Genomic DNA, 24870 nt, shown 5'->3' on the forward strand with positions numbered 1-24870 from the left:
GACAAAGGTGCGCTCAGCAGCCCGCACCTGGCATTTCAGTGAGCGGAGGTGGGTGGTGTACCAGGGGGAGGAGCGGGAGTAGGAGACAGTGCGGGAAGTGATGGGGGCAAGAGTATCGAGTGTGGAGGAGAGGATATTGTGGAGGAGGGAGAGAGGAGAAGAGGGGTCGGTGAGGGTTGAAGGCCAGAGGGAGAGGAGTTCAGAGGACTCCAAGGCATCGGTTAGGGATTGTGGGGGTAACTTCTTCCAAGGGCGGTAGAAGATGGTGGTGGGTCTGGTGGAGGTGGGGAGGGGGGTGGAGGTGGTGAAGGAGATGAAGTAGTGAAGTAGCTACATTATATACACACACACACAAACACCTCGCACTTTGGAAAAAAAACTTTTTGTTTGCCCTGGAATATACCTGGTCTCAACTAAGTGATTAATTCACTAATCTCTTACCTTGTTGCCTTCAGGGGGTTGAATTTCAATAACTCTACTCCGTAAGTGCCGTCTAGGAGTCTAGTAATTAAAAACAAGAGATTATTTGTCAATTTACTCCCCTTGTCTTCTGAAGGAATTAACATTACATCCTCAAATCATCAAAAAAATTTATAACTTCTCTCAATGCCTCACAAAATTATTCTGGTTTGATAATAATAATCCTTGCATTTGATCTTGGGCCTTGCATTGAGACGTCTAACAGGGCTTTCAGCACGCAACTATTCGTACCTCTTGAATCTTGGCATCTGGAATCGCAGTCTCTTTACTACTTAACGACTGTTTTTCAGACGTCTGAAAGCCCAAAATAACTGTTGTTAATGAGACAGCCACCATTCAGCAGGTGAAGTTCCATTCCCACAGTCCCTTCGACTCCCTCCCCTATTTCTAGGCACGTCAAGACCCAACTCTTTGACCAGACTTTCAGACATCTTTTCCCCTCCCCATCCCACCTCCCTTGACTCCGGCCCCCAGCTTGGCTGCCCAGCCCGGGTTGTTGATGAGAAAAATGCGCTGAATAAATAATAACGCTTGCCTTTGATATAGCGCCCTTATCACATCTTCAAGATATCTCAAACGCTTCACAGAATATAGTGTAAAGTGAATTGACTGTATATTTTGTGGATGAAACACAGCAGCCAACTGCACACAGCAGTCGTGGATTGAGTGACTAAATTGTCATTGTTTTAAGGGATTATTATCCCTGGAAAAGCGATCCACCAATACCCCAATAGTTCAATGAAAGTTTCAAGTGAAAGACCATGGCAGTTTTTCCACAAGTATTTGGTCAACTCGCAGGCGCTAACGCAAGCCAAGAGCAAAGTGGATAGTTTAGTTTTTGTCAATTTACTCCCCTTCTCTTACATCCTCATTAATCGGAAACATTTATTAATTCCTTCAATGTCTCACAAAAATGTAGGCATACAACTATTCGTACCTCTTGAATCCTCGTATCTGGACTCACAGCCTCTCCACTTGACGACTGTTTCTCAAAAGACTGGAAGCACAAAAGAATTGTTGTTTATTAGACAGCCACCATTCAGCAGGTGGGATATCACCAAAAGCATTCTGCCACATGACCAAACACACAGTACAGCACCGAGCACCTGTAGACAGCGGGTTTATTAAAGCATCTTGTTTTTCTACGAAAGATTAATGCTTTAACTGAGTTAATTGACACAGCACATCTGTTTTTCCTCTGAAAAGACAGTTCCACGTATCCATTTACCTAATTATTTTTTATTTAATCTATTGTTAATTTATCTTAGGGCTTTTTAAACATCCTGCCTCTGTCTACATCCCAGCATTTTGAAGATCTTGGTCACATCACTTCTCACTCATAAAGTACTTTAGACAATACTTTAACTCCCACAATTATTCATCTTCTCTAAACCTTCTCCAACGTCTCAATGACTTTACAATGATCCAGCTCCCCCAACTGCCTTCTTAATCTCCACACTTGTCCATCCTCTTCAGCTAAAGCTGCTGCTCTCCTCCTCTCTCCTCACGCTCTGCAAATATATGCTGCCTCACATTTTCATTATGACAATAAAAGTCAATGGGAGTGGATTGAGAAATATCTTTAATAGATTTGATATACCCTTATCACGTCTTTGAGAAGTCTCAAAGCACTTCACAGAACACAACACAGCTCCCCTCACATAGGATAGAGTCCCAGAGCGCTTGACAGTGGCAGAGCACAACGCCGAACCGGGTGGAGGAGGTGACCATAGGCCACAGTCGAAGAGGAAGGTCTTCAGGTGTGACTTGAAGATGGGGAAGGAAGGGGCAAGGGGGAGGGATAGAAGAAGAGTGTTCCAGAGTTTCAGGGCATAGTGGAACGAAGGGCATGAGGGACATGCAGAAGGCCGGAACCAGTCGAGCAGAGGCTGCGAGTTGGGGGTAAGCAGGTCGGAGAGGTAGGGAGGTACCAGGGCATGAGGGATTTGAAAACAAGTGTGAGGATCCCGTTTGGCAACAGGGAGTCAGTGGAACTTGGCGAGGGCTTGGGTGATGGGGTACGGAGTTTAATGTGTGTGATTGAAACCAGTGGAGCTTGTTGAGGACTAGTGTGATGAAGGTGCGGAGTTTAATACGGGTGAGAATGCAGGCAGTGGAGTTTTGGATCCTGTGCATGGTGGAGCTGGGGAGGGCTTTTCCAGTTCTACTTACCTTCGCAACACTGGAGGTCCTCTCCCTCACAAGCTGGACACAAAGTGTAGCTCCCCCGAGCACAAATAAACTCAAAAGAATGAGCCCAAACATACTCAAGAGAGATGTTACGTTGTACTACTTTGACAATAGGATTCAGTAAAGCAAGAGTTTACAGAGTCTAGGACACAAGTTCTCAGTCACTTGTACCCCACACGATGACCGGACTTTCAGTCTCATGTTAAGATAATACTAATAATAAACCATGCATTTAATATAGCGCCTCATCTCTTCTTTGAGACGTCTCAAAGCGCTTCACAGAATACACTGCAAAGTGAATCGACTGTATATTTTGTGGGCGAAACGCAGCAGCCATTTGCACAAAGTGGATTGGTCACTTGAGCAATTACCTGTTTCGTTGGTACAGCTTCCGGCTCCATTGCTTGCTGTGGTGTGGACACTGAAGCTCTCAGGCGCAAAGGCCTATTTGTCTGCTGAGAAATCAATAAAGTCTACATTAACAAAAAAGCAACTGTAGACGGACAGCAATTTTACTACCTGGCCCTGAGCAGGATGGGCAGAAACCTTCATATTGCCCTGAAACTCACAGGAACAGGGGGTGGCCATTCAGCCCCACGAGCATTGTGGGGGGGGGGGGGGCGTTAGGGTTGGGGGGGGCGCTGGGGCTGTGGGAGGGGCGTTGGGGTTGTGGGGACGGGCGATGAGGTTGTGGGGGCAGACGATGGGGTTGTGGGTGGGACGTTGGGGGTTGTTGGGGTTGTGGGGGGAGTGTTGCGGTTGTGGGAGGGGGAGTGTTGCAGTTGTGGGGGGGAGTTTGGGGTTGTGGGGGGGAGTTTGGGATTGTGGGAGGGGGGAGTGTTGCAGTTGTGGGGGGGAGTTTGGGGTTGTGGGGGGGGGTTTGGGGTTGTTTGGGGGGGTTTGGGGTTGTTTGGGGGGGGAGTTTGGGGTTGTGGGGGGGAGTTTGGGGTTGTGGGGGGGGGGGTTGGGGTTGTGGGGGGGGGGGGTTGGGGTTGTGGGGGGGGTTTGGGGTTGTTTGGGGGGGGTTGGGGTTGTTTGGGGGGGAGTTTGGGGTTGTGGGGGGGAGTTTGGGGTTGTGGGGGGGGGTTTGGGGTTGTGGGGGGGGGGTTTGGGGTTGTGGGGGGGGTTTGGGGTTGTGGGGGGGGGTTTGGGGTTGTGGGGGGGTTGGGGTTGTGGGGGGGGTTGGGGTTGTGGGGGGGTTGGGGTTGTGGGGGGGTTGGGGTTGTGGGGGGGGTTGGGGTTGTGGGGGGGGGTTGGGGTTGTGGGGGGGTTGCGATTGTGGGGGGGACGTTGGGGTTGTTGGGGGACGTTGGGGGTTGTTGGGGGGGGGTTGGGGTTGTTGGGGGGGGGTTGGGGTTGTGGGGGGGGGGTTGGGGTTGTGTGGGGGGGTTGGGATGAGGGGGTGGGGTCGGCTGAGGGCTCACAGCTTCGCAGCAGCCGCTTTATTTATCACAGTTAGATAAAAATTTTAGATAAAAATTATACTTAAAACATGAAAAACAATCTCCTCAGACTCGAGCGGAGGTGAAAACGGACGATTTTCCAGTCAGTCTGTGCGCTTTTCGCGCCTCTTTTCCACCCCCTTCCCCCCGCCTCGCGCCCCGTCTCTCTTACCATCTCCAACCGTCAATTCACGCCACCGCCAAAGAACAGCTCAGCTCGTGGTGGCACCCAGACTCCTCCACGGCGGGCGGCCGACCGGCCGGCCAATCACCACCAGGCGCCGTCTTCCAGTTAACCAATCACAGTCGGGCAGCTCTCTCCTAACCAATCACCAACCGGTTTCCTCTTGCAACCAGCCGTCGTCGCCAGGCTTCCTCTTGCAGCCAATCAGGCGTCCGCTTAGAACCAATCGCAGCCAGGCGTCCTCGTACTGCCAATCACAGCCAGGCGTCCTCATGACAACCAATCACAGTCGCTCACTCGGCCTGCCCAGCCAGCCAATCGTGCAGGCGGCTGCTTTCAAACCGAAACTCGGGCGGCGCCCCGCCCCTCTCTGACGTTTCAAACCGTCAGGATCCCACCCGCTCACCCGAACGTCACTGATCCTGACCAATGGGAGCGCGTCACCCTCGGCGACGCCATCTTTATGCGGGGCGCGAGCGTTGGCTCCTTTCCGGCGGCGGCTGCGGCTGCGACGACGGTGGGTGTCATGAGGGGGGGAAAAAAACGACCTTAGATACTGTTGAGATGGGTCGTGGGGAGGTTGAGCTCTCTTTTAGAGAGGAAATAGTCGTGGTTGGAGCTGGCCAGGAGGTTAGTGCGCGGGGGGGGGGATACGTGCCGGAAGTGCGCCCAGCAGCCCACGTGATGCGGGAGCACGTGGCGGGTGCAGAGGGCCATTAATAATAATAATAATAATAATCACTGCGTTTGCTGGAGCGCCTTTTCCCCACCATGTCGGGTTTGGTGGGGGGGGGCAATTGCTTGGGTCACTCGGTACGCGGCTGCGCGCGGTCGGCTGCTGGGTTTCGCCCACGCCGTCACCGGCTTTGCCCCCGAGCCTCCCGGGAGTTGAACCCGGGTCCTCTCGCTGGCCAGGCGAGCCGCGAGGCTTGTTACACAGCCTGTCGCGGGAGGGGGTGGGGGCAAGACTCTTTTCGGTCACTCGATCCACCACGTGTTTGTGGGACGCAGTTGGCTGCTGCGTTTCGCCCGCGTAACGTACACAGTCACTACACTTTACAATGTATAGTGGAAGCCGCTTTAGCTGATTGCTAAATAATAATAATAATAATCCTGGAATTTGAGACGGTTCCTCGCCGGACGGACAGTGCTGTGTTAACGTCGGGTAAATGGAACAAAACGTCTGGCGCAGATTCATTCGTATTTTTACCTGACTGTTGGGTTTTTTCGCTTGCGAGCTGAGTGCTCTTAACAAATACTTGGAGTCCTTTAGTCTGTTGGTTATAGCACTCACCTCGCAAACGAGGGGACCCAAGTAAGTTTCAGCCTACCTGTCAGACATCAGGAGCTGGATGAACATGAATTTCCTTCAGCTAAAAGGTTGACAAGACGGAAGCCATACTCTTTGGCTCTCGTCAACGTCTAAAACCACACGATTCTCACCTCCACCTACCCGACCTCCCCCGTAAAACTCTCCGAACCCGTACGCAACCTCGGGTTCGACCCCCGATTATCCTTCCTCCCCCACATCCGGTTTCTCACCAGCAACGCTTTCTTTCACCTCCGACGCATCGCCCGTCTCCGCCAATATCTCACCCTAAAAGCCGCCGAAATGCTGGTCCATGCCTTTGTCATCTCTCGGCTGGACTATTCAAAAGCCCTCCTCGCCGGTCTCCCCTCCACTACCATTCATAAAATACAGGTCATCCAGGATTCTGCCGCCCGTATTCTTACCCGCACCAAACTCTGCTCCCCGATTACCCCAGTCCTTGCCAGACTGCACTGGCTGCCTGTCTCAGGAGAGGATCGATTTCAAGATCCTCACCCTTGTCTTCAAGTCCCTCTCTGCAGCCCCCTTCCTCTCTGACCTCTCTCCTCACAACAGTGCCTGTTGCCTTTGCTCCACCGGGTCTGGCCTCCTCCTTGTCCCCTGAATCCTCTGCTCCACCCTCGGCGGCCGTGCCTTCAGCCTCTATGCCCCGAAGCTCTGGAACTCCCTTCCTCACTCCCTTCGCCTCGTCCCCTCTCTTCCTATTTTCAGGTCTCGTCTAAAGACCTTTCTTTTTGACAGCGCCTTTGGTCACCTTCTCCCCCCTCCTCCTGGCTCAGCCCCGGGATCCGTTATTGTGAAGCACTGTGAGACGTCATCCGGCATGGAGGGCACTATATAAATCCAAGTTGTTGTTGTAAGTTTCTTTACACACACACCCTCTGTTTACCTAGCAGTATGTAGGAACCCAATTGTTAGATCTCTTTTCCGGGAGTAATAATCCTTCAAAAAATAAATAAATAAAAATAATAATTTGGAAACACAATCCACAACACTGCTATGCGCAATTGGCTGCTCCATTTCACCCCAAAAATATACAGTCAATTCACTTTACCATATATTCTGTGAAATGCTTTTGAGATGTCTCAAACTGATAAGGTGATATAATAAATGCAAGGATTATTGGGTGACATGAAACAATTGCACAAACACCACGCACTTTCAGATAATGACCAAAGGTGCTTTTTATATAGTTAATGCATCAAAGAACAGTAATAAGGTTGACCTACATTATATCTGAAGATACATATATTATAAAAATTCTCTGTTTAGTATATACAGACAACAAAAAACGTTGCATAATAGCAGTAAATGTTACATTGTCTTTAAACAAATACGAACACAAGGAGTCTGTACAGCTATTTTGCTCGAAGTTATTTGGTGATCTCTTCTAAAAAAGGCAAAAAGGGTAAGAATAAAAGGTGAAGTCTTTGAACAAAGCATTTTAGAGATGGAGCATTCTGGCAATCTGAGCTTTCGAGTAGGATTGAGGTGTACATCGAGATTTAGACCCGAGCTGGGGGTTGGGATCAGGAAGGGTGGAGGGCAGGGAGGGTGGGGCTAGGAGTGTGGCCAAGGATGCGGTCAAAGAGGTGGGTCTTGAGATGAGTATTGAAAGAGGCAAGGGAGGGAGCCAGACAGAGAGGCTAGAGGGTGGGGGCAAAGAAGCTGAAGGCTTGACCGCCGATGGTGGGGTGGGCCGAGCGGGGGAGGTGCAGCAGGCACTGAGCGGAGGGAACGGACAGATGATCATTGAGTGAGGAAGCTCAAAAGATTTTGACCCATCGGCAATGAAGGAATGGTGATAAATGACCAATGAATGGCAGAAAATGAAAATAGCACCTTGATTAGGTGACCCTCCTCTTCAGCATTTGGGCTTGAGGCAAAGGATGTTTGCCCTGCAATAAAATATACAGGGTGTCCACAATGTCCTATTGCCGCCTCTCTTTCATGAAGAAAGGTAACCAGAGAACATGAGGGAGTGAATGAGGAGGCAAAATGCATCTCTGATAACTTGTTTCAGCTCCTCCGTAGTCTCATATCGCTGTTTTGTAACGGGGCTAATAGGACTTTGTGGACACTGTCACCTGGGAGTGTGGGCGTAGTGCAGACAGAGGGACCTCTACTCTGCCTCCAACTTGGGAAGTACGTGACCTGGGAGAGGCAGATCCCAATCTGGATGTGAAACGACAGCAGAATGCATTCACGCTGCACCTTTCACGTCGGGAGAACGGTCAAGGATTTTGACCCGAGCTGGGGGTTGGGATTAGGCAGGGGTGGAGGGTAGGGAGGATGGGGGTAGGAGGATGGCTGAAGGCATGGTCAAAGAGGAAAAAAGGTTTTGCGACGGGCTGAAGGCCCGACCGCCAATGGTGGAGTGGGCCGAGCAGGGCGATGTGAAGCAGGCCGGATTCCAGCAACTATGTCCCTCAATTAGTGAGTATAAAATAAAGCAGGTTGAAAAGATCTCTGGCTATTTACCTGAGGGAACACGCTAGAGTAGGTAGGGAGAAACTGTTTCCTCTGGCGGATGGGTTGGTAACCAGAGAACAAGATAATTGAACACACAATAATCTGCACATAACTCTTCCAGCAGAGGTCACTGTTTATAGCAATGTTCTTCTTGGCCAGCCGGGTGTCTGACGCTTGCCGAAACCAACAAAGAGTCTCCAAACCAAGCTGAGAATTCCATGCATCCCATCTACACATGGAAATCCCAGAGATAGTTTGTTGGAATGGAATGCACTCTCTCTCTCTCTCTCTCTCTCTCTCCCTGGAGAGATACATCCTGTTAATTCCGGAAAGTGTTAGGTACTGGTTGGCAAGAGCCAAGGCTTGGGGGGGAGCCCAGAGTGTGCGTTGGGGTGTCTGCTGCTAAAACCACGGAGTTTGCCATTGCTTTGCTTGCCACTGTTCAGCAATGAGGAGTGGATGACTTGACTGATTGTCTCTCCCATGACATGGATAACTGAAGCCAATTTTAGCCTCTAATGGTGAGATTAACGTAACAATGTATGAAACTGCACTTTGTTTTTACCCCATTGAGGCCATTTCCAGCACTCCCAATGGCTGAACACAACTAATTTACAATACAATACCGAATTACATTTGTATAGCACCTTTCACGTTGGGAGGATGTGCAAAGGCACTGACGTTTCTGAGTATGACTTCAGGACCTTAATAATAATCCATGCATTTGATATAGCGCCTTATCACATCTTTGAGATGTTTCAAAGCACTTCACAGAATATACTGTAAAGTGAATTGACTGTATATTTTGTGGGTGAAATTCGGCAGCCAATTGCACACAGCAGAGTCCCACAAACAGTCACAGATTGAGCAACCACTTTTTTTTAAGTGATTATTATTATCACCGGAAAGCAATCTGCCGAACGACTAACAACCGGGTTGCCACTTAATGCTAGGCATACAGTCGTTTAGAGTAAGGAAACTTGCCTAAGTTTTTATCCTGCTCGGGAATTGAATCCAAGTCCTCTCACTTGTAAGGTGAGTGCTCTAACCACTACGTTACAGGTCTCCATAGAAAAACCTTTAGGGCAAAATGGCAAACTCAGAATTTTCAGCCAGTGGTAGCAACACACCCAATACGATAGCCTTTGCACTTTTTGCTCCTTGTCAATATTTGTGGAACGTGTCTGCGTGCTTAACCTGATTGTACTGGGGCTGTTCCACAATTTGTCAAAGCAGTGGAATGCAATTGGTCATTTGCAACTTTCATGACCTTGTATTGCAATGTGTTAGGGGGATTCCACTCCCTGTATTAACTACTTACAACAACAACAACTAATTACATTTACACAGCGCCTTTCATGTCAACAGGATGTCCCAACACGCTGGACAGTCAGGCATTTTTGACCCGAGCTCGGGGTTGGGATCAGGAGGGGTGGAGGGCAGGGAGGGTAGGTGGTGGAGGGTGGCCAAAGGCGCGGTTGAAGATGAGGGTCTTGAGACGGGCCTTGAAGGGGGCAAGCTGGAGGGACTGTGGGATGAAGTTCCAAAGGGTTGGGGCAGAGAGGCTGAAAGCCCGACTGCCAATGCCCCCGAGGTGGGTCGGGGAGGGCAGTGTCTGCTGAGCGTAGGGAGCGGACAGGTCGGTAATTCCCAGGCCGGGCAAAAGTTGTAAGGAAACTTGCCTAAGGTTTCGCCCTGCTCATGAATCGAACCCAGGTTCTCTCACTTGCGAGGCGAGTGCTGTCCCACTGATCTACAGGACTCTTGTTTTCTGCAAAGCGCTTTGAGACGTCTCGACAATGTGATAAGGCGCTGTATCAAATGAAAGGACTAATATTATTTATTAACAATGGGGAAAAAAGGAATATTTCTGGCAAGGTATTGAAACAGTTTATTATACCCCGTGAGGATAGCAGCCCCAGACACTAACTATTTCTTGCTCAGTGGTATTCCCCAGAAAATGACAGCACATTTGACAGCTAATGCACAGCACTGCACCACAGTGTTGCAAGTAGTTAGTGTAAATGCGCTGTTATTCTTTTAACTGAATGACTAAGAATGATACCAGGCATGATGGACTCCAATTATGTGGAGAGACTAAAGGCTGGGATTGTTAGCGCAGAGAAGGTTGAGGGGAGGTTTAACAGTGGTTTTGATAGAGTAGATAGGGAGAAACTGGCGCTTGGGTCAGTAACCAGAGAATGCAGATTTAAGAATTAATTGTCAAAAGAATTATGAAGGGAGAATAGGAAGGGAGAGACGAGGGGAATTTGTGTTTAACTCAGTGAGTTGTTGGTCTGGAATGCACTGGTGGAAGCAGATTTGATAATAGCTTTCAAAAGGGAATTAGGTAGGTACATGAAAAGGAAAAATGTGTAGGGCTATGGGGTAAGAGCAGTGGAGTGGGACTAATTGGGGTAAGAGCGGTGGAGTGGGGTTGGGGTAAGAGTGGGAGAGTGGGACTAGAAGGAGTAAGAGCAGGGGAGCGGGACTAGATGGGGTAAGAGTGGGGGAGTGTGAGTAGATGGGGTAAGTGGGGGAGTGAGACTAGTTGGGGTAAGAGCAGAGGATTGGGACTAGATGGGGTAAGAGTGGGGGAGTGGGACTAGTGGGGTAAAAGTGGGGGAGGGGGACTAGTTGGGGTAAGAGGGGGGGATTGGGACTAGTTGGGGTAAGAGGGGGGGATTGGGACTAGTTGGGGTAAGAGCGGGGGAGTGGGACTAGTTGGTAGCTCTTCCAAAGAGCTGGCACAGGCACGAAGGGGTAGAATGAGGCTTGGCTGTTCGCTTTGCTCCTACGCAGCATATAAATATGTTTAAATATACAATCTTTTAACGCCAAACTGAGTTGACCTATCGTGAATCCACATAAATTTTTAATCTTCCTTCCTCCTCAGACAATAACATCCACCGGGAGTTAATTCTCATCGTTTCTAACAATAACTAACACGTTGCCCACACACACACACACACACACGCGCGAGCCAGAATACTCAATGAGTTCAGCAACGGCCAAAAAAAAGTCTTGAGGTTGCAGCAGATAGTTTCTGGTTGAAACATACAAAAGACATTCGAAATGCTTGCGGCCAACATTCTCACCAAACAAAGTGGAGTCTTTTCAAGTGCCGGAAGGTGGTTTCTGAAGCAAATGTACAGAGTTTGGTATCAAATGACCAGTCAGAAGAGCGAGGATCCCTCTTATAAGCTTCCTCCCATCTTGTCTTCTCACAAAGGCGTCAAGAGGGTGAATTGAAGATCAAGCATCCCGGAAAGCTAGCTGCTAAGTTCAGGAGACCTTCTCTTGGATGAGCAGTCAAAATATCCTGGCACGGAGATTATCTTATTAATAAAAATAATAATCCCTGCATTTGACATATCACGTTTACATGACGTCTCAAAGGTCTTCACAGGATTTACCGCAAAGCATAGTGACTGTGTATTTTGTGGGCGAAGTGCGGCAGCCAATTGCACACAGCATTTTTGTCTTGGGAACACAAGTGAGTGATTATCCCTCCGAGTTACACATTCCAGCACAAAAGTCTTCGTCCTGTCATTGCTTTCCCTCTTTTTTTTTTCGGCGTTGAGTTGGGTGCGCGAAAGGTTACATTGTATAATCCGTGTGCAAAACCTGTACAGGGTCCCCGCCATCCGCAAAGCGTCAGCTTCTGGCCAATCTGCAGGGCTTTGCGTCAAAGAATAACAGTCTGACTTTCCCTTGTAGGAAGTTCGAATACACGTGGAAAATGGCTCTCAGCGTTCTTGTGTGGAAGGTTTCCAGTAGCTGAACTTCCTGATGAGCCAAGTCCTGCGCAGGAACAAAACAGCGGAGACTGTAAGCACGACAAAGGGTTTGATTCATCAGTCCAGTCATTCGTCATAAGAACATAAGAACTTGCTGGTGAAAGAAGGCTAAGGTACATCTAGTTCACCTTCCACCATTCTGGCAGTCGATGGACATTTCATATCCCCAAACTATATACTGTCTTCCCAGATATTATTTGTTCTTGAAACAAACAAATTTTCTGCTTCCACCGTTTGTCTCCCTTGGGAGCCCTGTTCCATGTTTACTACTGGCTCAGTGAAGTAATAATATAATAATGATTTGTTTGCCGGACCATCTTTAACGATAAAGATCATATAATAATCCTTGCATTTGATACAGGGCCTTATCACGACTTTGAGATGTCTCACAGGACACACTGTAAAGTGAATTGACTGTATACTTTGTGGACGAAACGCAGCCAATTGCACAACAGTGTCCCACAAACAATCGTGGATTGAGTGTACAAATTTTTTGAAGGGATTATTACCCCCGTAAAGCGATCCACCAATCGACTAACATGTGGGTTCCTTTACTACTAGGTAAATAGAGGTGTGGAGTAAGCAAACTTGCCTAAGGTTTTGCCCTGACCTGCCAATTTAACCCAGGTCCTCTCACTTTTGAGGTGAGTGCTCTAACTACTAAGCTATAGTACACCACCTGTAAATTTGATTTGTATTTATTATAGAAAGGAATAATACTCACATTCGTTACAAGCCCCTCATTCAGTCACAACATTTTAAAACACAGCACAGTGAGATACTTTGAAGTATAGTGGAGTCCTGTCGTGAGTACTGTGGTTAGAGCAAGCGAGAGGACCGATTCCCTGGTCAGGACAAAACCTTAGGCAAATTTCCTTACTCCACACGACGTGTTTGTTTACCTAGCAGTGAGTAGGCACCCGCTTGGTTTAGTGCAGATTATTAATGATAAGGTTTTATAAGTGGTGTACTCACTGTTTAATTGAAAGCTAAACATAGCTAGTATTCCAAGAGTAAACAAGAGAATATTGGACCCAAATTCTGGCATTTTGCAGTCTGTTATCTCTTGTTTACTGCTGAGGCTCTTGGCTATTTTCCATGAAAATACAAAAGACACTTTGGCCATCAACCAGATTTTGGGACACAACCTCTCTACACACATAACATGCCACCAGAGTACGTTTGAGTGAACAAATTATTATTGTTATTATTTTGAAGGGATGATTACCCCCAGAAAAGCAATCCACCAAGCTTTGAACTGCTGGATTGTAGTTCATTGTGGAGCCCAGTAGCTCAGTGGTTTGAGCGCTCACCTTGCAAGCAAGAGGACCCAGGTTCGATTCCTGGACAGAGTAGTGTGAAACCTTAGGCAAGTCCACACACACGCCTCTGTTTACCTAGCAGTAAGTAGGAACCTGCTTGTTAGTCAATTTGCGGATCGCTTTCCGGGGGTAATAATTCCTGCCCCCAAAATAAATTTAAAATGTGGTCACTCAAACTATGACTGTGGGGCACTGCTATGCCCAATTGGCTACCGCTTTTCGCCCACAAATACACAGTCACTACACTTTACAGTGTATCCTGTAAAGTGCTTTCAGGCATTTAGAAGACATGATAATAATAATAATAATTGCATTTGAGGATACATCTTCTAGACGTCTCAAAGCGCTTCACAGAATAGACTAAAGTGAATTGACTGTATATTTGTGGGCAAAATGCAGCAGCCAATTGCGCACAGCAGTGTCCCACAAACAGTCGTGGATTGAAATGTCCAATTTATTATTTTTTTTGAGGGATTATTATCAGGCACGGTATGGAGTAAGGAAACTTGTACAAGGTTTCACCCCCTGCTGGGAATCGAACCCAGCTCTAACCACTGAGCTACAGCACTCCACGAGTCATCTAGCCTGCGTGAGGTGTGCTATATAAATGCAAGCTATTGTTGTAATTGTAGCAATCTCATTTTCCTAAATGTTTCTGCAATGCTAAATCCCACCGCAGGTCTGACAGTATCTGAATATGAGAATTTAGAAGCACTGAAGAATGGGAGTAAGGTGAAGAATATCTTACTGCCGTACTTCTTTCATGGTTGTGCTCACACTGTTCGTGATGGCTCGATTTATTACCACAAAGGTGGATCCGAAAACATCATACAGTGAGTATAGTATATGATAAGGCAAGGATTATTATTGTTACAAATTCCTTGTCTAATAAATTGTTGAAAAGCTGATTACATCCTAAGGTCAATATCCTGTGGCCTGTGTGTTGTCAGCAATGACAGGATGGATTACGTGACAAAAAGCAGGAGCTTGTGTCCCCCTCCTGCTTCTTTTTCCGTAAGTCAATAATTGAAGGTTGAATTAAACCTACACAGGACACAATCGACAAAGCATTTCTTGGAAAGGAACAAAATGTGGCCGTTGGGTCTGAAGGTCCAATGAAGTTTTAATAAGTTCAAATGTAATTGCCGTTGATTGCTGGAACTTTGCCAGATAACTCTGTCTGGGATTTAAAGATAGTCTTGTATCACTGGCTCTTTGAGTATAAAAGTGTTGAATTATTTCAAAAACTGGACGGATAATAAAGATTCTTGTTCGTTACCTTCCCAACTCCTCCCTCCACAAGCTGCAGATCATTCAGAACTCTGCAGCTTGTGTCCTCTCCCGCACCAAGCTCCATGACCCCATCATCTCCACCCTCGCCCGGCTCCTTTTTTTAAAAGTTATTTTTGAAGGGATTATCACCCCGGAAAGCGATACGCGAACCGACTAACAAGCAGGTTCCTACTTACTGCTGGGTAAACTGTGTGAGTAGTAAGGAAGCTTGCCCAACATTTCACCCTGAACCCTCCCAGGAATTGAACCTCGCTTGCAAGGCAGGTTCTCTAACCAGGACTCCCAACACCTCCTTTAAACTAACTACCTCAAACCATTAGACCAAAGTCAGTTGAAGTCAGTTAAATTTTTACATCACTTACCGGCATAGTTAAACTTTTCACCATCTGTGTTACACTGCGAATATTACTGTAGCTCTTCTCTATCACATGTAATCTGTTGCTGTTTGTAGTCACATTCTGGGCCATCTCGATTGCGTTTGTTAGTAGTTTGAGGCCAGTCTGAATCTCTTCTGCCTTCCTTCCCATCTGCAGAGATAATAATAATCATTCTTACGTTGGATATAGAGCCTTATCACATCACAACATCAAAGCGCTTCACAGGATACTCTGTAAAGTGTAGTGTCTGTGTATTTTGTGGGTGTAACGCGGCAGCCAATTGCGCACATCAATCATGGATTGAGTGACCTGGAAATGCGATCCGCCAAGTGACTAACAAGCTTACTGCTAGGTAAACAGAGGCACGTGTGTGGAATAAGGAAACTTGCCTAAGATTTCGCGCTGCCCGGGAATCGAACCTGGGTCCTCTCGCTTGCAACTTTACATTCACACTTACAAGCGGACCATAGCAGTCACCAAAACCAGCAAAAACCACCAGAATCTTTCCCCCTTTACTCAGGCCACGTTTATCAATCACAAATGCTGACCACATTGTAGGCAAACATGCTTTGTTGAGCCATGCTGAGAGTATTGACAGTCGTTGAGTTCAGTCATTGAAGTGGGAAGGATGTCGAAATTTAAGAGTGATTCTGGCTGCAATTCAGTGCATATCTCTGAATGGGGTGGAGAGGGGAGAGAGGAGATATCTCTACACTGAACTGCAAACATGCTCTTATGAGGTACAATGTGAGTGAAATGGCTTCCATTTGTTTAAGAGAGCAGGAGAGTGTTTTAGAGCATTCTGTTACTTGCCAGCTCACACCAGGAACTATAAGCATGATTGTCGATATGTTGAGGGAGAGATGGAACTTGTTTGCCAGGCTTGTTAACGCTGCCAACATCCTCTCTTGGACTTTAAAGTTATTTTACAATAATAATATTAATAATAATAATCTTTGTATTTTGATATCGCGCCTTATCACATCGTTGAGTTGTTTCCAAGCGCGTCACTGAATATAATAATAATAATAATAATCCTTGCATTTGATATAGCGCTTTTCACGTCGGGAGGACGTCCCAAAGCGCTTCACAGAACACACTGTAAAGTGAATTGACTGTATATTTGTGGGCGAACGCGGCAGCCAATTGCGCACAGCAGTGTCTCATAAACAGTCGTGGATTGAGTGACAGAATTTTTTTTTTTTTTTGAACGGATTATTATTATTACCCCCGGAAAAGCAATCCACCAATCGATTAACAACCAGTTCCTATGTTTGCCCACCCCACCCCATCCCAGCAATCAAACCCAGGTCTCTCGCTTGCGAGGCGAGTGCTCTAACCACTACGCTACAGGACTCATTATGTATATTTGTGGGCAAATGTGGCAGCCAACTTATGCACACAACCATATTCTCGTACATCATTTTATCTGGGGAATCATTGGCCAGGACATTGGGAGAGAAACTCCCTTCTCTTTTCTGATGGAATCCTGACTACCAGACTCAGTCTTTACTGAACATGAAATGGAATAAGGAAAACTTACGTCCTTTTCTGCCCATTCTCTGTAGTTAACGTTGGTTTTTGGAAGCGTGACATTTCCTGGGAGACTGAACGTGTCGTTGCATTGTTTCTGCATGAAAACACATTGTAATCAGACTGGAACAGACTTGAACAATTTCATAGAATTATACAGCACAGAAGGAGGCCATTCGGCCCATCATGCCTATGAAAAGAGATTCCAAATGAATCCCACTCCCCCACACTCTCCTCATAGCCCTGATCAACCCCACGCTCTCCCCATAGCCCTGATCAACCCCACTCCCCCGCTGTCCCCCCATAGCCCTGATCAACACCACTCCCCCCGCGCTCCCCATAGCCCTGATCAACCCCACTCCCCCACTCTCTCCCTATAGCCCTGATCAACCCCACTCTCTCCCCATAGCCCTGATCAACCCCATTCCCCCGCTGTCCCCCCATAGCCCTGATCAACCCCACTCCCCCGCTGTCCCCCCATAGCCCTGATCAACCCCACTCCCCCGCTGTCCCCCCATAGCTCTGATCAACCCCACTATCTCCCCATAGCCCTGATCAACCCCACTCCCCCGCTGTCCCCCCACAGCCCTGATCAACCCCACTCCCCCCGCGCTCCCCATAGCCCTGATCAACCCCACTCCCCCATTCTCTCCCCATAGCCCTGATCAACCCCACTCCCCCACTCTCTCCCCATAGCCCCGATCAAACCCACTCCCCCACTCTCTCCCCATAGTCCTGATCAACCCCACTCCCCCGCTCTCTCCCCATAGCCCTGATCAACCCTACTCCTCCATGCTCTCCCCATAGCCCTGATTAATCCCACTCCCCTGCGCTCTCCCCATAACGCTGCAAACTTGTCCTCCCTAAATAATTACTCTCTTAAAAGTTGTTATCGAATTGCCACATAAGAGACTTATAAACAAAATAGAAGCCCACGGTAATAAAGGGACTGTGGCAACATGGATCCAGAACTAGGAGACAGAAAGCAGAGAGTGGTAGTAAACGGTTGCTTTTCTCACTGGGGACAGGATTCTTTCCACTTGCCTGCTGACAAACAAACACGCCAACACTACAGATAAATCACTCACTCGCTTCATAGCTGTCTTCACACAACTTATAATCCTTGCAGGTTTTTTTGATACGGGCCTTATCACGTCGTTGAGGCGTCTCAAAGCACTTTCCAGAATATAATAATAATAATAATCCTTGCATTTGATATAGCGCTTTTCATGTCTTTTAGACGTCTCAAAGCGCTTCACAGAATATACTGTAAAGTGAATTGACTGTATATTTGTGGGCAAAAGGCGGCAGCGGCACTTCATTTGTTGAACGCATTTGCCTACAATAATAGTCGCTACACTTGACTTGACAGCATGTCCCCAAATCACTACGCTACAGGACTCCTTATGCTGTAACAGACGCACACACCCACACAATGGCATACCATTGCATTTTCTGCCTCCTTCGCCTCTTTGATGTACTTGTCCAATATCCTGCTGTCACAGATAGAATGAGGTGGAGACAGCTTTGTTGGTTTTATGTAACCCAGTAACATCACTATTAATGCAAAAAGGCCTGAATGAGGAAGAAAGGAAACATTCAGTTAATGTGGAGTATAATAATAATAATCGTTGCAATGGATATAGCGCCTTGTCACGTCGTTGAGACGTCTCAAACGCTTCACAGGATATACTGTATACTGTAATCCCCAATCCCTCTGTCTGGCCCCCTCCTACCCCTCTTTTAGATCACGACTGATCACGACACCGTGCTTACAGTCATCTCCTCCCTCCCCCTGGCTCGGAATCAGGCTCCGCCAATGTTAAGCGCTCCGAGGTGCTGCCGTGCATGAAGGTCACTGTGCAAATGCACGTTGTTGTTGTTTTACTGTGAAGTAAATTGACTGCATATTTTGTGGGCAAAACACGGCAGCCAATTGCACTCAGCAGTGTCCCACACACAGTCGTGAATTGAGTGACCAAATTATTTTTTTTTTAAGCAGTTATTACCCCTGGAAAGTAATCTCCCAATCGACTCACAACTGGGTTCCTACTTACTGCTTGGTAAACAGAGGCGTGTGGAGTAAGTAAACTTGCCTAAGAGTTTGCCCCACCCGAAAATCAAACCCAGGTCCTCTCACTTGCGAGGCGAGCGCTCTAACCAATACATTCCGGGACTCCACATTATAAATTACAAGCATTCCAAGCTCAGTCTGTGCTGAATCACTGTTGAATTAAGCAACAAACGGGGACTACAATAGGAACATAGGAACAGGAGGAGGCCATTCAGCTCCTTGAGCCTATTCCGCCATTCTGTAAGATCATGGCTGATCTCTACCTCAACTCCAATTACCCGCCTTTGCCCCATATACCTTGATACCCTGACCTAACAAACATCTATCCGCCTCACATTGTCTGGGCAATGTGAAGGCATCCAGCCTTAATCCACAGCCTTTTGGGGGAGAGAGAGAGAGTTCCAGATTTCCACTCCCCTTTTGATGAAAAACTCCCTCTTGATTTCACTCCTAAACAGCCTCGCTCTAATGTTAAGATGATGCTCCATTGTTCTAGATTCCGTTATCCATCAGAGGAAATAGGATCCAGAGCCAGAATTATGGGTTTAAGCCATCTTCAGTATTGAGGGGGCTTGTCACGACGTTCTCAGAGATGCGAGCCTGCAATAGGGATGGGAAAAAATCAGCCAGAGATTCCCTCGGGCAAGCAGGAGCTGAGTGGATTATCCAGCTCCCTGATTATGGTGGATAGTTGCGGGCAAGGATACGTTTCATTATATTCTCTCCTTCCGCTGCTTGTCCATCTGAGACCACCCTTCCCATTAGGGCTTTGGCTGCAGGGTTAACGAGCTAAGTGGGAGGATTCCCTGCCCACAGTGACTGTTCGGCCCTTCCAGGTCCTGCCGATGGGCAGGGCTGCCATCAGCAGTGAGTTCCCTGGGACACTGCGGCCCCTCCTGGCTCAGGAACCGGGACTAGAGACCGGCACAGAGGACTGGCTCGATGCCCACATTCCATTGCCGAGGCTTGTCACCTTGGGGTCAGTTCGTGGTTGGTGTGGAAATTCCCTTCCCCCAACAGCAACAACAAATTACATTTGTTACAGCACCTTTCACGTCAGGAGGATGTCCCAAGGCACTGAACAATCAGGGATCGCCCTTGAGCTGGTGAATACCCCAGCGCTATTTGAATAAAAGTTGGGAGTTTCCCCTCTCTTTTATCCTGGCCTGTATCTCTCTCTTCATTCAATTTCACCCAAATTCAAAATAAATAGCATCTCCTCTCGTTGTTGAGTGCTGACGGTCGCTGGCTGGCACAGATTGAATAACAAAATTTGTTGCATTTATAATTTATAATAATCATAATCCTTGCATTTGATACAGCGCCTTATCACATCGTTGAGACGTCTCAAAGCACTTCACAGAATATATTGTCAAGTGTAGTGACTGATTTGTGGGTGAAACCAATTGCCCACAACGATGTCCCACAGCCGTCGAGTGAGTTTTTTTTCTTTTACCCCCAGAAAGCGATCCACCGATCGACTAACAACCGGGTTCCTACTTACTACTAGGTAAACAGAGGTGTGTGTGTGTGGAGTAAGCAAACTTGCCTAAGTTTCGCCCAAATTGCTTTTGAGACATTTATTTTATTTTATATGAAAGGAGTGTTGCTATTGCCTGTACAGCGTCGGCTTTCATCAGACGATTAGCAATTAGCTTTCAATAGTGACTCAATATATGAGGGTCATCTTGACACACAGTAAATTCGTATGGTGAAATCACTTTGGCTTTGACATTCTGCGTTTCAGTTTCTCCTCTCCAGTGAGAGGCAAATCATTTCATCATTAACAATTCTAAAAACTTTAGAGACCAGTAATAATAATGATCCTTGCATTTGATATAAAGCCTCATCGCGTCGTTGAGACACCTCAAAGCACTTCACAGAATATGCTGCAAAGTGTCGTGAATGTACTTTGTGGGCGAAACGTGGCAGGCAATTGTGCATAGTGGTGTCCCACACACAGTCGTGGATTGAGTGACCAAATTTTTTTGAGGGATTATTACCCCGGAAAGCGATCCACTGATCGACTTAAAAAAACAGATTCCTACTTACTGCCGGTAAACAGAGGCACGTGTGTGAAGCAAGGAAACTTGCCTAAGGTTTCATCCTGCCCGGTCATTGAACCCAGGCGAGAGCTCTAACCACTACGCTACAGGACTCCACAAATTTTTGTTGAGTCCTTGGGAAATAGAGAGGCAAAGAAGGTAAGTAATGTATATCATAACCTATTCACTTCAAATAATGTGGCTCGTCAGAAATTCAAATAGAAGCAACGGCTGCATTTGTTCTGTTGCCAAATCACATGCATTGTATCCAAAAAGTCATTCTGCAAAGAGCTGATATGCAGTTTAATAGCATTGTGGCCAGATCGCAATAGAATAAATTCATATAGGTCAGTGAGACATCAAAGGGCTCCCTAAACCCTCGAGGCTATACAATGGAGAGCAATAACCCTGATATAAAGGAATGAACTGTGCAGCATAACCACATAAACTAGATCTTTTCAGTCTTGGGATCTCATTGAGTGTACTCGATATAGCACTTTATCACGTCTCAAAGCGCTTAATAGAATATACTACATAATTTGGTCACTCAGTCCACAACTATTTGTGGGACACTGCTGTGCACAATTGGCTGCCGATGCCGTTTCCCCCATAAAATATACAGTCACTACGCTTTACAGTATATCCCGTGAAGCGCTTTGAGATGTCTCAACGATGTGTTAAGGCGCTATATCAAAAGCAAGGAGTAGTATTATTGGATACCCGTGGCCAAACTTTGATAAACCATTTTCATATCAAAAGAACGTCTCATTGCACTTCACACACTACAGCTGCAAAAGCAGCTGTGTGCGTATATTATTATTACAATAAGGTAGTCGGACAAGAGGACACGGGTTCAGAGTAATGAAGAACAAGTTTAGAACATCCCCCAGGAAATATTTGGTTAAATAGAGGTAGAACGGATTAACTGGAAGAGTGATGAAGGCTAGGACAGTGGATTTAAGAAGGATGAATTGGGGATGAATCAAGATCCTCACCCTTGCTTTCAAACCCCTTCACGCCCTGGCAGCTCCCTCGCTCCCCGACCTGCTCATTCCCAACCCACTACCCGCTGCCTCCGCTCGGCGGACTCCGACCTCCTGCTTGTCCCTCGCGCCCTCCGTTCTACCATCAACAGCCATGCTTTCAGCCACTACGCTCCGAAATTCTGTCGCTCTCTCCCTCTATCCCTCCGCCTTTCCCCCTCCTTCCCCATCTTCAGGTCGCACCTTCCTCTTCGACCGTGGCCTACGGTCACCTCCCCCTCCCCCCAGTTCGGCGTCGTGCTCCACCACTGTCGAGCGCTCTGGGACGCTGCCCTGCGTGAGGGGCGCTGTGCACAGTTGTTGTATATAACTGATAACAGAAGGAATCCCAAAGATAATCTCTTTTATCACGAATAAGAGTTTGGCAACTCAACAAGTCAAATGTGAAATTGTGTCAAAATGTAATCATTGCACCAAAAGGAATGTCTTGTTTTTCTCTTGTTTTTTTCTTCTGGTTACATTACTCCTTTATAATTCCTTGGTGCAAAAGCCCCACTCCCCCTCTCTTACCCCAACTAGCCCCACTCCCCCTCTCTTACCCCAACTAGCCCCACTCCCCCTCTCTTACCCCAACTAGCCCCACTCCCCTTCTCTTACCCCAACTAGCCCCACTCCCCCTCTCTTACCCCAACTAGCCCCACTCCCCCTCTCTTACCCCAACTAGCCCCACTCCCCCGCTCTTACCCCAACTAGCCTCACTCCCCCTCTCTTACCCCAACTAGCCTCACTCCCCCTCTCTTACCCCAACTAGCCTCACTCCCCCTCTTACCCCAACTAGCCCCACTCCCCCTCTCTTACCCCAACTAGCCCCACTCCCCCGCTCTTACCCCATAGCCCTGCCCGTTTTTGAAAGCTGCTAACGAATCTGCTTCAACCACCCTTTCAGGCAGTGCGTTCCAGATCGTAACAACTCTCTGCATAAAAAAAGTCTCATCATCTCCCCTCTGGTTCTTTTGTCAATTATCTTAAATCCATGTCCTCTGATGACCGACCCACCCACCAGGTTCTCCTTATCTACTCTTCTCAAAACCCCACATAATTGTATCTCCCCTAAACTTTCTCTGCACATAGGAGAACAATCCCAGCCTCTCTAGTCTCTCCACATAATTGAATTCCCTCATCTCTGGTATATTTTTGCTCAGTCAATATATAATATAATCGTGGCATTTGATATAGTGTCTTATCATGTTGTTAAGATATCTCAAAGTGCTTCACAGTTTCCACTGAATTGACTGTTTAATTTGTGGGTGAAATACGGGAATCAATTGCTATATACAGTCAGTTCACTTTACAGTGTAATAATAATCCTTGCATTTGATGTAGCACCTTATCACGTCTTCAAAACGTCCCAAAATTCACAGAATATACACTTTATACGACTCACTTTACAGTATATTCGGCTTTGAGAAGTCTTGAAGATATGATAAGGCGCTATATCAAATGCAAGGATTATTATTATTATAATATTATCCCTTTTACCACAATCTGTTACAAATATTGAGGACATTTAAAGTCCACTGGCTTCAGCTACACAGAGAAAGATTTACAAGTAAGAAAATTATTAACGAATTGATCGACCTCACTTACCGGGTATCCCCATATCCGAATCTTCATAATCTTTTGCAGTCACATTTCTTGATTGTCCATGTGTTAATCTATTTCCCATTGAGCAATGTGAAAAATAGTTGCTTTGGAAATTCTCCCACAGAGACAGAGAGAATTCCAATATCCAGTTTTGGCCACACACGCACGCACCCAACCAAAAAAAGCTTCAAAGAACTTGTTCAGTTTGTCTTCAATTCTGTCTTTGCCACAGTTGATCTCTTCTCAAAAGCAGACAATTCCCGACATGAAGGGAAGAGTAGTAAGTACATACATGAGGAGAGAGAGAGAGAGAGAGCGCGCGAGCAGAGCAGAGCCGGGCTGATGTTAATGTTTCACTGGGGTTGTCTCTGTGTGTCTGTAGGTGATCAATATAAGCAGAGAGTTAGTTGAATAATGTCCCACTCAAGTTCCAGAAAAAAATGCTAACGACCCCCTAATCCACGGAAACAGTGGTTTCCTTCGGAAATAACAAGAGTGGATTCTTGGCTTTATTGAGGAAGACCAGAACACAACTTATTGCACGTTTCCAAGCACTTCTCAAAGCGCATGTCCCATTTGCTCTTTAGCAAGACTCCACTTCATATTGCTTCTCAACATAAAGCTCCCGTTCCCCCCCCTCCCACCCCCCCACCCATTCCAATTGCAATTTATGCATTTCATCCATACAGAGCGTGGGGGGGGGGGAAAGAAAATTTAAATACAATCATAATTTATTATCAAATAATTATTATTTAAAAAATTAGTAATAATAATAATTTGGTTACTCAATCCACAACTGTTTGTGGGACGCTGCTGTGTGCAATTGGCTGCCACGTTTCGCCCACAAAATACACAGTCACTACACTCAAGACCTTTCTCTTTGACCGTGCCTTCAGCTCCCCTCTCGACTCTCTACCCCCTCCTCGCTCCCTCCCTTCCCTCTCCTCACCCTGACCATTTCCCCCCTTGCTCGGGTTCTAACCCAACTGTACAGTGCCTTGGGACATCCTCCCGACGTGAAAGGCGCTCTATAAATGGAATCTTGTTGTTGTTGTTGTTTACAGTGTACTCTGTGAAGCGCTTTGGAGACGTCTTGAAGACGCGATAAGGAGCTATATCAAATACAGTTTTTTTTTATTTATCACTAATATGGATAAATTATTCCAATTAAATACGTATATCAATCATTGATTTAAAACTTTACTAAGATTGTATTTATTAGTAATAATAATAAAACTATTTGTTATAACGCCTTATCAGGTGGTCAAGACGTCTCTTAAATTTAGATTTAAAGTTCTTAAAAGCCTTTAATGGCTCTTCTTTTCCAATTGCTTGCAGTTTTTGCCCAGATATCCTACCTTTATTTGGGATTTTCTGTTTTCTGATCCCGTGCTAAAAGGTTGCGTGATATTTTCTGTACTCTTAACACTGAAATTTACAAGCAGTGCTCAACCTCCTCATTTGTGGTGCCCTGAAGTTCAAATATATACATTGTTTAACCTCCGATTGGTGATGATGCGTTTCTGCGAGATTTCCATTGGTCAAAGGACTGGTTTCCCATACGTCCATTGCTTCCACATCCAGTGTGTTTAAAAATAGGCAACTCGTCTTTTTATAGCGCTTTATCGCCTCCAAATATCTCCAAACCCTTTTCTTACGACAATATTGCTGTCAAGTGCTCTGTATTATGCCCCCACAAGG

At 46.7% G+C, this 24870-nt stretch overlaps 2 protein-coding genes across 13 annotated transcripts in view; both read right to left on the reverse strand.

Annotated features, from left to right (window-relative positions):
- The window catches only part of LOC103190422 (DNA ligase 1), a 50636-nt gene extending 46260 nt beyond the window's left edge, over positions 1-4376 (reverse strand). For 9 of the 12 annotated variants that reach the window (XM_042345351.1, XM_042345343.1, XM_042345350.1 and 6 more), the window contains exons 1-5: positions 4285-4374; positions 3042-3125; positions 1418-1477; positions 712-774; positions 442-501 (exon numbers count right to left, since the gene is read on the reverse strand). In XM_042345351.1, coding sequence (XP_042201285.1) covers positions 442-501; positions 712-774; positions 1418-1477; positions 3042-3125; positions 4285-4287 — 270 coding nt within the window. In that variant the 5' untranslated portion in view covers positions 4288-4374. Of the gene's footprint in view, positions 1-441; positions 502-711; positions 775-1417; positions 1478-3041; positions 3126-4284 lie in introns of all 12 variants that reach the window. The other 3 variants (XM_042345352.1, XM_042345345.1, XM_042345347.1) reach the window with 3 other exon arrangements.
- Positions 4377-4441: 65 nt separating this feature from the next.
- On the reverse strand, positions 4442-24722 carry epoa (erythropoietin a). The gene is made up of 8 exons (XM_042345321.1): positions 24528-24722; positions 23173-23545; positions 17868-17998; positions 16434-16520; positions 14876-15040; positions 11807-11902; positions 4703-4852; positions 4442-4543 (listed from the first exon to the last, which is right to left on the reverse strand). Exons 2-8 carry the CDS (start codon positions 23249-23251, stop codon positions 4442-4444), a joined length of 810 nt encoding a protein of 269 aa, XP_042201255.1. The 5' UTR covers positions 23252-23545; positions 24528-24722.
- Between the last annotated feature and the right edge of the window lie 148 nt (positions 24723-24870).

Source organism: Callorhinchus milii, unplaced genomic scaffold (genome assembly GCF_018977255.1).
Source record: "Callorhinchus milii isolate IMCB2004 unplaced genomic scaffold, IMCB_Cmil_1.0 Scaffold41, whole genome shotgun sequence".
NCBI classification, from domain to species: Eukaryota; Metazoa; Chordata; class Chondrichthyes; order Chimaeriformes; family Callorhinchidae; genus Callorhinchus; species Callorhinchus milii.

What these genes read in the sequence shown, in the direction of transcription:
- epoa (XM_042345321.1), bottom strand. Translation starts at nt 23,251, where the DNA reads ATGGGAAATAGATTAACACATGGACAATCAAGAAATGTGACTGCAAAA. An exon ending in GAGAATGGGCAGAAAAGGAC is followed by an intron (nt 15,041 to 16,433) that starts GTAAGTTTTCCT and finishes TTATCTCTGCAG; the next exon opens with ATGGGAAGGAAGGCAGAAGA. An exon ending in TGAAAAGTTTAACTATGCCG is followed by an intron (nt 11,903 to 14,875) that starts GTAAGTGATGTA and finishes GTTCCTGCGCAG; the next exon opens with GACTTGGCTCATCAGGAAGT.